General features: G+C 60.9%; 1 protein-coding gene across 1 annotated transcript in view; it reads left to right on the forward strand.

Annotated features, from left to right (window-relative positions):
* Positions 1-12,247, forward strand: part of AGAP3 (ArfGAP with GTPase domain, ankyrin repeat and PH domain 3) — a 25,153-nt gene extending 12,906 nt beyond the window's left edge. The window contains exons 5-12 of the mRNA XM_030297330.1: positions 2,158-2,326; positions 6,127-6,243; positions 7,938-8,075; positions 9,773-9,927; positions 10,019-10,109; positions 10,256-10,478; positions 11,144-11,399; positions 11,541-12,247. Coding sequence (XP_030153190.1) covers positions 2,158-2,326; positions 6,127-6,243; positions 7,938-8,075; positions 9,773-9,927; positions 10,019-10,109; positions 10,256-10,478; positions 11,144-11,399; positions 11,541-11,747 — 1,356 coding nt within the window. The 3' untranslated portion in view covers positions 11,748-12,247. The remainder of the gene's footprint in view (positions 1-2,157; positions 2,327-6,126; positions 6,244-7,937; positions 8,076-9,772; positions 9,928-10,018; positions 10,110-10,255; positions 10,479-11,143; positions 11,400-11,540) is intronic.
* Positions 12,248-13,145: the final 898 nt, after the last annotated feature.

Raw genomic sequence — 13,145 nt, forward strand, 5'->3', positions numbered from 1 at the left:
GCCCCTCTGTCCTTCTGAAGGGCCGTGTGCCTGTGAAGGTGTCCGAGCTTCATGGAGAACAGAAGACATCTACAGGCCCGGCCGGGCCTCACCGCCGCTGGTGAGGCCACGGTGCTCGCCTCAGCGGCGCCCCTCCTTCCCACGGCCCTCAGGGGTCCCCTGCCCTGATGACCCACCTCGGAAGTGAGGTGCAGCCTGAGGCGGGAGCCTGGTATCGGGCGCCCTTTCCTTTCTCTTGCCCCTCCTCCTAACTGGAAACTCGCATGTTCTCTTGGTTCCTTGGGGCCACGTGACTGCTTTCCGCTCGACGTCTTGGTCGTTCCCAGAGCAGGGGCTGCTGCGAGCCCCTGGTCAGCCCCTGCCTTTTCCTTGTCTCCCAAAAGGTAGCATTCCCCTCCTGTGCTTTAAAACAGAGGACACCGGGGGCACCTGGGGGGGCTCAGTCGCTTGAGCCTCCGACTTCAGCTCAGGTCACGATCTCGTGGTTCATGAGTTCGAGCCCCGTGTCGGGCTCTGTGCTGACAGCTCGGAGCCTGCTTTGGAATCCGTGGCTCCCCCTCTCTCTCTGTCCCCTCCCCAGCTCATGCTGTCTCTGTCTCTCAAAAAATAAAGAAACATTAGAAAAAAAAAAAACAAACTGAGGACACGGTCCCTTTTCCCCGAAGCTAACGGGTGAGAAGGCAGGAGAGCCGCCAGGTGACAGAAAGTCTGAAGTCCCAGAGCGGGTGAAGGTACGAGGGGCTGGGGGCTGTAACCACAGGGAGACCGTGTCTCAGGGAAACTCTGTGTACCAAGCCCCCCCAGGGTGCTCCTGAGGGGAGAAGAGCAGGTTGGGGTCTGATCGGTGGGATCCCATCAAAGCTCCAGCTGGCACCACCGGCCTGATCCTGTTCCCTGGAAGGAGTTTTTTTGGCCACATTTCACCGGGGACGTGAGGCTGGGACCTGCTGCAGACCTTGCCTTGCCGGTGACGGTGACGGCAGCGAGGAAGTGGGAGTCGGCCGTCTGGAAGGAGAGACCAGAAGCAGTGGGCAGAGCTCGGGTCCGGCCAGGCTCGGGTCTAAAGCAGGAAGCTAGAGGCCAGGGGCCGGGGCTCTGCCCTGTGGCCCCCAGGTTGTGGCTCCACCACGGGACTCTTAGGCCAGTGGCCATACGGTGGGAATGGGTGGGGGCAAGGAGCGGCTCTCACTCTCTGGTTGCTCCCCACTCCTCCCCTTCTGGGGCCCCTTGGGTGCTGACTTGAAGTCGGGGGGAGTTCCTGGGCCGCGGAGGTCTGCCTTCAGTGCACTGCCTTGGGAATCTGCAAAGGCGGGGCCGAGTCTGGTTCTGCCGCCTTCTGATCATGTGACCTTGGGCAGATTAACCTTCGTGAGCCGTTTCTTCAACTGTAAAGTGGCCCTGGTAACACCCCCTCCTATGTCCTTGTGAAAATACAGGAAATATAAGCTGTGGCCAGAGTGCAGGGAATAGCGGGGCGTATGAGTGGGCAGGTGGGGTGGTGACAACAGTTACTGTTATTTCGCTGGTACCCGTGAAACCGTGGACCTGTCTCTGTATTCCTAAGAATGGCAAAAAGAATCAAAGGCTTCTTTTTGACTGCTCACAAATATTTATTGTCAGGCACTGTTGTAAGGAGTGAGGGACTGTTCGAGGCTCTGAAAGTTCCCTGGGCCCCAGTGGTGGCGGAAGCTTCTGGAAACAGGGCCCAAGTACTCGGTGGCTGGCCACCCAGAGCCTGGAGCAACCCAGTCGTCTGTGTCCTGGGGAGTTTGTCAGTTCCTCTCCTGGCCACGTGGGCCTTCTCTTCCTAAATTCCGCCTTGGTCCGGTGTTTGGCCTCATTTGCGTTGCCTCCTGAGCTGTCTTTCCTCGAGGAGCCCCGCGCCTCAGCTCTTGCTCCACGCCCTTCTTTCCCCCTGGACGCTGCCCCGCTCCTGGCTGAGTCCCCCCAGAGCTGCGCTCGGGTGTCGTCCACAGGTGGAGATCGGTGGGCTTCCCGGTCCTGCTTTCTAGAACTTGGGCTTCCTCCTCTCTCTTTCCGTGTCCTCCGGCGCGGGCAAGACCTTGTGAGTTGGCGGGTCAGCGTCAGAGACCAAGTGCTGCCGAGGAGTGACCCGTCCTAATGAATCTTTGTCTGTTTTGTCCACGTGGCCCTTAGGATTACATGCAGAACATCCACGGCAAGGAGATCGACCTGCTGCGGACGACAGTGAAAGTGCCAGGGAAGCGCCTGCCCCGAGCCACGCCTGCCACAGCCCCAGGCACCAGCCCCCGGGCCAACGGGCTGGCCTTGGAGCGGAGTAACACGCAGCTGGGCGGGGGCACAGGTGAGGCGGCTGCCGAGGTGAGGGGGGTTGGCGGGCACGTGGAGAGCATTGCTTCCTCTCTCTAGAAGAGTGGAGAGTGTGGCGACGGAGGCCTAAAAAGGTAGGCGGCTGTGGGGCCTGTTTCGCAGCCTGGGTCCTTAGGGCTCCAGACAGGCCTGCCACCCGGGGTTATGCTTCAGGATCGGCTCGGCCAAATGCATTTGCCAAAACGCTGCCCTCACGGAGGTGGCAGGGGTAGCAGCCGGCATACGGCCCGGCGGGTGGTTTGCAGATGGAGCACAGGGCCCGACAGCCTCCTGCCGACAGGTGCCGTCAGGGGTCCTGGGACCATGTGGCCTCGTCTGGAGCCGAGGCTGGCGACGGTGGGACCTCTGGCATGCGTGTCGTGTGGGTGGGGAGGGAGGTGGACGGGGGCAGAGCTCCCTGGGGTGCCCCGGGCAAACGTCCGTGGGGCTGCAGTGAGAGGTGGGGTCTTTGCTCAGAGAGGACGGAGTTTAGAGGGAAGCTAAAAGCCGCGTCGACTCTGCCGTGTGTCTGGCGGTGCGGGAAGAAGGACTAGAGCCTGAGAGTGTGGACGTGGGGCGTGGCGGCTTTTCCTTGACCGGTTCTTACCTTTCCAGATGGTACCCTGAGTTCAGGTGAAGGATGCTTACGTTCCTCTCTGTCTCCGGCTCTTTGTGCCTCCCGAGGCCTCTGTGGCTCCTGAGCCACACTGCTGTCCCGCCCGCACCGAGTCCCCTTGCCCCAGATCCACCTTGGCTTCTGGGCCCTGCTGTTGTCCTAGATGATTGGCTCTCCTTGTCCTTGGACCCAGAAACAGCTGCTCACGACACTCTCCCGCCCTTCCAGTTGCTGCGAGGTGCCCCTGTCCCGGGGGTGGCTCTTAGTGGCACAGGTGTGCTGTTCCCCAGCGGGCAGGGAGACCAGGGGGTGCTTCTGCATCACAGCACTAGGCCGCTGTGGGCATTCAGTGGACGGAGGGGTGGGTACTAAGTCCCTGGCGTCGGACGAAACAGACCCCGTAGAACCGCCCCCCTCGGGATGCCGATAGGCCCGCAGGAGCGACTCCGGGTTCAGAGGTCAGACCGTGGCCTCCTGCGTGTCCTCCTTGTTTGGGGCAAGTGGGCACGTGGCACCCCCGCCCCGTGGCATTTGTTCAGTCCCCGCTGACCGGGCTGGAGGGACTGCCACCTGCCGATCGACAGGTGCCGAGCGCGGCAGCTCTACTCTGTCGGGCCGCGGTTTCGCAGCCCTGGGAAGTGGAGGTCATCCTCCCCGCTTTGCGGATGAGGAAACAGAAGGCTTGGCGAGCTTAAGAAAACTTGCCTGTAAAATCCCACAGTAAGTGGTAGAGCTGCGGTTTGAACCTAACCGTGCCTGACTCGAAAAGCCACGCTTCCCCAAGCCACCCCGAGCTCGGAGCTCGGACGGAAGCCCTTGACCGTGCAGAAGGGGAGCTCTAGTAGACTAAGGAAAGGAAGGAAGGGAGGGAGGGAGGGAGGGAGGGAGGGAGGGAGGAAGGAAGGAAGGAAGGATGGAAGGAAGGATGGGTGAGAACGGGCACCGCCCATCACGGTGGGGTGCCGAGAGCCCCCTGGAGGGGTGCACTAGGGGAAGGGTTGAATGGCAGAACCAGCAAGCGGCGGGCCACGTGCTCTGCCCCGAGAGCCAAGTGAGGGCTGCTGGGAAATCGCTGGCCTCCAGGGGCAAGGAGGGCTGGGGATCAGCCGTGGCCCTAAGCGCTCGCTCGGGAGCTGCACGGAGGCCATGCGGGGCAGCCTCTCATCGGGCTTGCGGGGGGGGGGGGGGGGGCGGCGTTCTCCTGTCATACCAGAGGATGAGGAAGTGTCAGGACTCTAGGGGGGGAGCCTTTCCTTGAAGTCAGGTAGCCAGGGGAAAGCTGGGGGGCTTCCTCAAAGGGAAACAGTGGGACCCCCTGTCCTGTCACATTCCTGGGCCCTGATAGCCTTCCCCTGGGGAGGGGTGCGCCTGGACGAGAGAGACACGGCACGCTCACCCGCACGATTCCCGGCACCCACGATTCCCGGCACCCACGAGCACCGGCGTCCCCAGAACACACAGACGGGGCATTTACCCAAGCCTGTGTCCCCTCCACCGCACGCCGACACCGACCTCGTGCACACTCACACATGTCTCGCGCTCACCGGGCGATGTTAACATCTCATTATCTTTGTTACTGTAATTACATTATCCGCTGCTTTATGCAGAATTATCCTCCGAGGACTAATTGATGGCTCCATGTTTAATTCATTAATCATTAGCATCAAATTCGACAATTACAGTGCACACTGATTGTGGGATTGCAGGCGTAATGAGGGGAGAATTAACAAAGAAAAGGGAAAGCACTTTCCCTCCCTCGGGGGTTTTGAGTTGGGGGGCTCGGGGAGGAAGTTGGGCCTGTGATGTCTTTGGGTGGGGCTGGGGACGAGGCAGGGGTAAGATTTGGAAGCCAGGAGGGGACGGGAGCGGGAGAGGGGTAGGGGGAAGCGAGGTCTCTGAGAATTTAGGAACTGCCTATGCCGCCCTGGAGGGTCTCCGGCCAGGGAGCGAGGGTGCCCCGGGAAGGGCCGTTTGCAGGGAGCTGTCAGCCCAGAGTGGCAGGGGGGGCGGGATTGTGAAGAGAAAGTACCGGCATGTTGCCTCGAGGGGATGGGGGGGACGGGGAGTGGGGCAGACCGGCAGGCAGTGTTGGCACCACACGTATATCAATAGGCACTTACTGAGCGTCTGGTCCTGCCTCGGGTGTCACGACGAATACAAGAGAAACACAAAACTTGCCTTCCACCTTTCGGCATCGCACCGTCCCCAGAGCACGAGGGGTGTCTGGCCTGTTTCTTTACCTTCTAGTGGCTTCAGCTCAGAGCTTCCCATCCCTCGGCTTCCAGAAACTCCGCCCGTGTGTTCCCGGGACTGGTGGAAGCCTTGACTTTTGACGCTTGCTCTCCCACCGTGTCCGGCCCCCGGGCCCTGTCTCTGCCTCCTTACTAACCTCCAGCGCTCGGCCGCCTCTGCTTTTCCAGCACCTCGGGCATGGTCCACCTGTCCTCAGACTTCCCGTCGCCATTGCCCTCTGGCCTCAGTCCCCATGCTTAGGTGGCCTGAGGTGAGAGGGCAGCGGAGGCCCCGTGGCTGTCCCCGCGGGCTCTCTTTGAGGGACTCCGCGCCGAGGGAGTCCGGCGGGAGTTGTGAGGGCATGCGAGGCCCTCCTGCCCTGGCCTTGGACTCCTGAGCCTTTGGTTCCCCTTGGCTCTGCCATTCCTCCCTGATGGGAAGCGAAAGATTAATTTTCTCCAGCCCAACAGGATAATTACTAATACTAATTAGACATAATTACTCGAATTTGATACACTTATTTCTCGTCGGAATGGCACCAAAGCTGAGGCAGAGCAAATGGCACGTGTGGACTAGGGTGCAGGGACCCGGTCAGGAGGGGAAGGGGGCCGGGGCCGGTGGCCTGGCGAGGAGCACCGTGGTCACGGGGGTGTGGGTACCCCGTGCCCCGCTCTTCCGGCTACAGGAAGCGGGCAGGGGCGGACGTGCCCTTCATGGAGAAGGGGTGTGAAACGTGGGACCAGCTGCCTCCCGAGCTGTGGAGGGCCCGGGTGAGGCCTCTGGGTCTCCAGCACGCCTGGCCCGGTACCTGGCAAAGCCCTCATTTACGGTCAACATTCTGCTAGAATTTCGCACGTTCTGCCCTTAGCCCTACTTTCAGGAAAGTCTGTGTGCCCCTTCCCCAGCCTCCCTTCCCAGTCTGACCCTTCCCCCCCCCCCACCCCCAGGTGCCCCCTACATGGCCAGCAGCCCGGCCTGGGCGGCTGGCCCTCGCCCTGAGGGGCTGCACCAGCGCTCCTGCTCCGTTTCCAGCGCCGACCAGTGGAGTGATGCCCTGCCCCCAGGTACGCAGGACCCTGTTCAGCGACACAGAGGAGGGCAGCCAGGCAGCGTCTGCAGCCTGGGAGGCTGTGTTGGGATGGTGCCCAGGCCAAGGGGAGGGGGCCAGCGCTGGGTGGTCTGAGAAACGCTGTAGCCCTTCCCTTCTCCAGCAACCAAAGGCCGCTTCGTGCCCGGTTACCCCTTTGCTGCCCCCGGGCCCTGCCTGTGGCTGGCTGGTGCCCGAGACCTTCCCTCTGCAGCTTGTCTGCCCACCCACCGCTGTCCCCAGGCAGCGCCGGTGGCGCCTCCCGCATCCCCATCAGCCCCCCGCGCAGCCAGCTCATCAGCCTCACCGCGGGGGGGACAGGGAAGCGGCGGCGGAGTAGGGAGGTCGGAGGCTGGGGGCTCTGAACGCGATTGGAAGGCGGCAACTCTCCTACCACGGAGAAGGGGGTTCCCAGAGGTAGGATCCAGGATCCGGACAGTTTTCCCAGGCCTGCTGCTGGACAGGCTGAGGCCCCATCCTGTGTAGCCGGTCAGAAATTCGGCCTTCTCTCTGCCATCCCACCCGCCTTCTACCTTCCTTCCTTTCCTTCCCCTTTTGTCCATTTTTGTGCCTTGCTCACATCCCGACTCTCCCTTCCCCTTATTTCTCCTCCCTGCCTCTTCAGTGAGCACCACCCCCCCCACACACACACACTGCCCTTCCCCCCTTTCCTCCCCCAATTTCTCTCACCCGTATCCTAACCCTTCGGTCACAGCTCAGCAGTTCTGCAGATTGAAAGGGAAATGGGCACAGGGCTGCCCTCCTTTCCCAGGTAAGGGTGTGAGGGAAGCAGGGTGTTCCCTGTCCCCTCAGAAGCCCAGGCAGAGCTGTTCCTCCCACTTTGCCTCAGGCGGGGCAGCAGTGCCTGGCTGGCCCAAGGCCCATCAACTCTTTTCCCCACGTGCCTCCCAGGAGCCCCTCACAGGCTCCCATCCCCCTCGAAGCACTAACCCCCTAACCCCCGTCTGAGCTCTGACGGCAGGAAAGAACTGGGTGCTCACAGCACAGGGGATCTCCCCCACCTCCTACTCCAAGTGCAAGCGCCCCTGGGGGCAGTGACCACGGAGGGTTGGAGAAGGGGAGCTGAGGGCGCTTCCCAGAGTCACTGTCCTGACGGCCTGGGGCCCCTCTGTTGAGTCTGGAAGGAGGAAGGCAGGGAGGGAGGGAGCGTGTCTGCCTCTAATGAAGTTTGACATTTAGTGGTGAGCGCCGGGCGGGGTGTGGGAGACGGGAGCTTGATTAGCGCGCTCTAATTGACAGTAATTAGGCAGCTCCCTGATTGTTTCTAATTCTGCTATTAATTGTGAGGAGCGGGGAGTGTGATTGAGGATAAATTTGGTGCGGAGCTGCTGGGGCTTCAGCTCCCTGTGAGTTCCCTGGGCCGCCTTCCACCCCTCCGGGCTGCCAAAGCCCTAGCCGCCCTGCCCTAGACGACGATGCCTCCTTGCCTTTAATCCGAGTTCCCCACACTCTTCTCCTTTCACCTTCTCCTCCTTCAAGGCTGGGGAAGCTCTGGGATTGGGACCGGCCCGCAGTCCCCTCCCCGGGGCTCTCCCAGGGTGGTCCAGCTGCAGTTCAGGGTGGAGCTCCCAGTGGCACGAGGCAGGTCTCGCGCTCTGCGCACCCCCCTCCCTCCCTCTTCCCACACTTCTCCAACTCTCCCCTCACCAGCCAGTGGCCCAGCTGAGGTGCTCAGTTCCAGCCCCAAGCTGGAGCCTCCCCCATCTCCCCACTCCAACCGGAAGAAGCACCGGCGGAAAAAGAGCACCGGGACCCCCCGACCAGACGGCCCCAGCGGTGCTGCTGAAGGTTAGGGGGACCTAGAGGGAAACTGGGGCACAGGAGGTGGGCTGTGGGATTTGGGGATAGTACCCTAAAAGCAACACCATTCTTAACATTTTTAGAGTAAGCATTTTGTAATAATAATTAGCAATAACCATAGTTCCACAACTTCTTTTGGTAATAATCTAGACCCAGAATCTTAGAAAAGCGCTTTCTTCTGCCTAATTTAAACCCTTTCTACTAAAACGTGAGCTTCTCTTTTATTCCCTGTAGAAGGTAAAAGACAGCAGGCGGCTACTCCAATAGCCCTTCCAAGACTCGTGGGCAGGACCTATGCTTTCTGTGTCTCTTGTATCAGCCATTGAGTTTCCTGAGTGCTGGGCACATAACTGGTGCTTGATACGTGTGTCTTAGCTGGCGAGGTCTCGCCTTAGTCGTCTTTAAGCTAAGGAATTCCAGCTCCTCAAGTGTTTTCCACGGGGCCTTTCTCATAATTTGGCGTTGATCATGGCACTTCTCTGATTTTCTCCCAGAGTATCTTCAAAGTGTTCCTCTTCTCAGTGGTTGAAGTCTCTTTGCTCCCAGATAAGTTGAACTTCTCGACGTAGTGGCTCATTTCCGCTCCGACTGTCAGGGATAGGGGTGTGGGTGGAGATCACCTCTAGGGGAAAGAGCCGCCCTTCCCAGCCTACCGTGGTGTAGCGATGCTTAGCACGCGTGGCAGGGGACCCAGGTACCCGGGAACTGAGCCCCACAAAGGGCCGAGTTTGTGCAGTTCAGAGGCTGTACTGAGAGCAAGGTGAGGTGGAATGGCGGAGCCTGGGGAAGGAAGGGTACCAGCGTTCTTTTTCTAGGAGGCAGTTTCTGTTAGAGGTGCCCTTAGAGCAGGAGCCCAGCAGGAAGACGTCCAGGGAATGTGTGTCACTGAGGCGAGAGGCTGCCCCCGGGGCAGAACCTGAACTCCGGCCTTGGGCCTCCCCACAGGTATCTGAGTTGTCTCTCCAGCCCCCAGGACACATTCAGTCTCGGTGCTTGTTAGGAATCGTTCACCCGTAGGGTGGTGACCGCTGGGAATGAGATTTGTGTCGCTGTCTTCGGTTGGCCGAGAGGAGCAGAGCTTCGAACAGCTTCACCACGTCGCTTGGGGTCGCGGTCCGGCCTACAGAGCGGGGCACCACGGCTGTCCTCAGGTCCCTTTCCGCTCACACATCCCAGTTTGTGGGGACAACCTCGCCTCTCCCCATCCACTTGTCCTTCCTGCCTCTCTCTGCCAGGGTAGCGGGGGAGGGGCCCGGCTCCCAGGAGCCCCACGCTGACGCCGTCAGGAATATTGGGTTTAATGAGCTGCAAAATGAGGCGGCTGCAGCTGACATGTACGGATGGTGCCCGCACCCGCCTTCCCCCACCCTCTCCCAGCGTCGCCTCCTAGCACCCGTCGCATCCTTCTCCAAACACCCCGCTCTGCTCCGGGAGGCACCCTGCTCCGAATTCCAGGCCCATTCCTGGCAGTGCCAGCCAGGGACGCGAAGACCTTGCACCCTGTCTTTACCGAGGCGCGACAGGTGGTCGGGAAGAGGGGTTTGAGGGCTGCTCCGCACTCGTGGGCTTGGCCTTGGAGGCTGGGGTGGGGGGAAGAGGACGAGAGCCAGGCAGGCAGGAGAGCGGATGGAGGTGTGGCAGCGGGGCGCCCTCCCTGATGGTGGCAAATATCCCTGTCCCCACAGAGGCGGAGGAGTCCTTCGAGTTTGTGCTGGTGTCCCTCACCGGGCAGACGTGGCACTTCGAGGCCTCGACAGCGGAGGAGCGGGAGCTGTGGGTGCAGAGCGTGCAGGCCCAGATCCTTGCCAGCCTGCAGGGCTGCCGCAGCGCCAAGGACAAGGTTGGCATGGAGGCCCGGTTGGGGTGGGACCCAAGGTGGCCTGGTGACTGACCGCCCCCCCGCCCCGCCCCCGGTCTCTCCTGCTGTGCAGACTCGCGTGGGGAACCACAACGCGGCCCTGGCCGTGCAGGCCGTTCGCACCGTTCGCGGCAACAGCTTCTGTATTGACTGCGACGCCCCCAGTGAGTGTGGAGGCCGGCGGGGCTGGGGTCGGGGTGGCTTTGGGAAAGCCTGACGAGAGCCTTCCGGTGGGCCACCAGAGGGGACCTCCCTGGTGGTCTCACGCTGGTTGCCCGTGGACTTCATGCTGCTTCCTCTCCTCGCCTAGATCCAGACTGGGCCAGCTTGAACCTGGGTGCCCTGATGTGCATTGAGTGCTCAGGGACCCATCGACACCTGGGGGCTCACCTCTCCCGCGTCCGCTCCCTTGACCTCGATGACTGGCCACCCGAGCTGCTGGCTGTCATGACCGCCATGGGCAATGCCCTGGCCAACAGTGTCTGGGAGGGGGCCCTGGATGGCTATGCGAAGCCTGGGCCCGACGCCTGCCGGTGAGTGGATGAAGGGGGGGCCCTGCGGCTGGCCAGAAAGGGAAGGGACGGTGGTGCCCAGGTATGGGGAAGATCGGGATGGTGCTGAGTAGCTGCAGCCGTGCTCCAAGGGTTAAAACTGGCTGTTGCTCTGCTCGGCAGTTGGCCCCTTGGGGTGCCCCTCCCCCTCCCCGCCTGTCACTCAGGCTCCTCACAACAAGAGGCCCTTTCTGAGCCTTATCAGCAGGTCAGGGGCCAGCAGGAGGCGCATGCGCAGGGCCCTATCGCTCTGTGGCGTGAAGGCCCTAGCCTGAGCTCTGAGATGGGGAGAATGGGTGGGAGATAGGATAGCGCACGGGCCCCTAGTGTAGGCCCCCCACCCCCTTTGTTCCAGCAGGTCCAGATAAGCTACCACGGGAGCCCTGCCTGGAATCTTCCTGCCCTCTCAGCCCCCTACATCCCTGCTGCCCCCGAGGGGCCTCTCTTCAGCGTTCCTCCCTTTCAGCCTCTTCCACACCCTTTGCATTACCCACTCTGTGCCGTCCGTTCCTTAGGTTTGTCTCTCCACTGCCCCGTCCTATGCCTTGTCTCTGCCGATTCCCCTTTCGGGGTGCTCCTGCCATTTCCTGACCACCCTCCCCAGCCCCTGCCCGTTGGCTCATGCCTCGATGGACCTGTGGTTGCAGAGAGGAGAAGGAGCGCTGGATACGGGCCAAGTACGAACAGAAGCTCTTCCTGGCCCCGCTGCCGAGCTCGGACGTGCCGCTGGGACAGCAGCTGCTCCGGGCCGTGGTGGAGGACGACCTGCGGCTGCTGGTGATGCTTCTGGCCCACGGGTCCAAGGAGGAGGTGAACGAGACCTACGGCGACGGGGATGGGCGGACGGCTCTCCATCTCTCCAGCGCCATGGCCAACGTCGTCTTCACACAGCTGCTCATCTGGGTGAGTTGTGGGCTCCCTCCTTGCCTTGCCAGGGCCACCCTCGAAGGCTCCTCTGACCTACCTGATCTCCGTTCCGCCCCCAAGAACCCACACCTTCCTTGCCATGTCGTGCCAACTGTGAAAATGTGCTTCCTTCTGCAGTATGGGGTGGACGTGAGGAGCCGGGACGCCCGGGGCCTGACTCCACTGGCCTACGCCCGTCGGGCCGGTAGCCAGGAGTGCGCGGACATCTTGATCCAGCATGGCTGCCCTGGGGAGGGCTGTGGCTTAGCACCTACCCCCAACAGAGAGCCTGCCAATGGCGCCAACACCTCTGCTGAGCTGCACCGAAGTCCTAGCCTTCTATAAGGCCCAGGAAGAGGGCACAGGGGCCAGAAGGACTCCATGGCCTGGGGCCCCTCCTCCCTACACGCACTGGGGGGAGCCAAGACAGAGAAAGGAAGGAGGAGAGGAAATGAGGAAGAGTCAAACAGAAGAAGAGCCAAATGAGAAAGACAGAGGGACCAGAGGAGACATCTGGGATTTGAGCTGCAGCAGAGGGGGAGTGGAGGTATTTTAGCCCTCTACCCCACGGTGCCACTGAAAAGGGACAGGACCCTTTGGAGGTACCTGTGAGGAGAGGGGAGCAGGACCTCTCCCTCCTCCAGATTCCTACCTTCTCCTGCCAGCCCCCTGCAAGCCTTCATCCTAAAACGGAGCCTGGACGGATAGGGCACAGGTTGGGGGGTGCTGGATGAAAGAGACGAGGGGGTGATCTGTGAGTCCGTGTAAATTTGTACATTGGAGTATTTATGTTTGTGTACATATCTGGTGTGTGTGATGAGCCAGTAAACCAGACTGTGCGTGGCCTTGTTTTCCCCTTTTATGTCTCTGCCCTTCCAGAAAGGTCCTTCAGCCCTACTTCTTGGTGCTATTTTCGGTCTGTACTCTGGGACTTCCTCCTCTCTCGGTCGGCCTGAGGCCCTGAGGTCTCTGCTCAGGCCACTACATGCGTTTCCTTTGGCCCTTTCCTGCCAGCCGCATAGTTGAGTTTGTGGGTAACACTGGCTTCGAACCCCGAAAGGAGGTACGGAGCTTTGTGCTTCCTACTGGAGGCTTTCTGCTGCTTCCCCTCCTCACATGCCCCACCCCTACCCTCGGAAAGGTTTTCCGGCTGGTCTCCAGTAACCTCATGCCACACCTGGTGCTGGCCAAAGTGCACCCAGAAGGAGGACAGAAGCGTCGTCCTCCTTCCTAAGAGTCTGGGAAGTAGCTCACACAGCCAGACCTACGGGGAGACGCTCAAGGCGCAGAAGAGTTCTGAGGAAGCCACAAGGACAAGTGGCTGGACTTTACTAGGGCAGCACTGCCGCCGGGACTCAGGCCTCAGCTTTGCTTTTGAGGAGAGGCGAGGAGGTAGGTCACTGATGGCAGAACCACCACCTGGATTCCCACCAACATCCTGCCAAGCTGGGGGCAGAATCCTGAGCTCCTGTTTCTCCCTCTATCCCTCATCCTAGGAAGACCTGAGGGAAACCCCTCTATACCTATTCTTGAAGGATGAGAACTTGCAAAGTTAAGGTCCCTGCTCTCCAAGGAGCCCGTTTTCCCATCCCTACAACCGCTTTGCTGGTGGCCCCGTCTTTCTCCAATACTTGATGAGTGTACACTGGGGGGGGGGGGGGTTGGCACTCTGATGGGAACCCACCTAAGTGCAGGTAGATAACTAAGCAAATGCTAAGTAAATGCTGTTCAGAGAAGAAACCA

Source organism: Lynx canadensis, chromosome A2, assembly GCF_007474595.2.
Source record: "Lynx canadensis isolate LIC74 chromosome A2, mLynCan4.pri.v2, whole genome shotgun sequence".
Lineage (NCBI taxonomy): Eukaryota > Metazoa > Chordata > Mammalia > Carnivora > Felidae > Lynx > Lynx canadensis.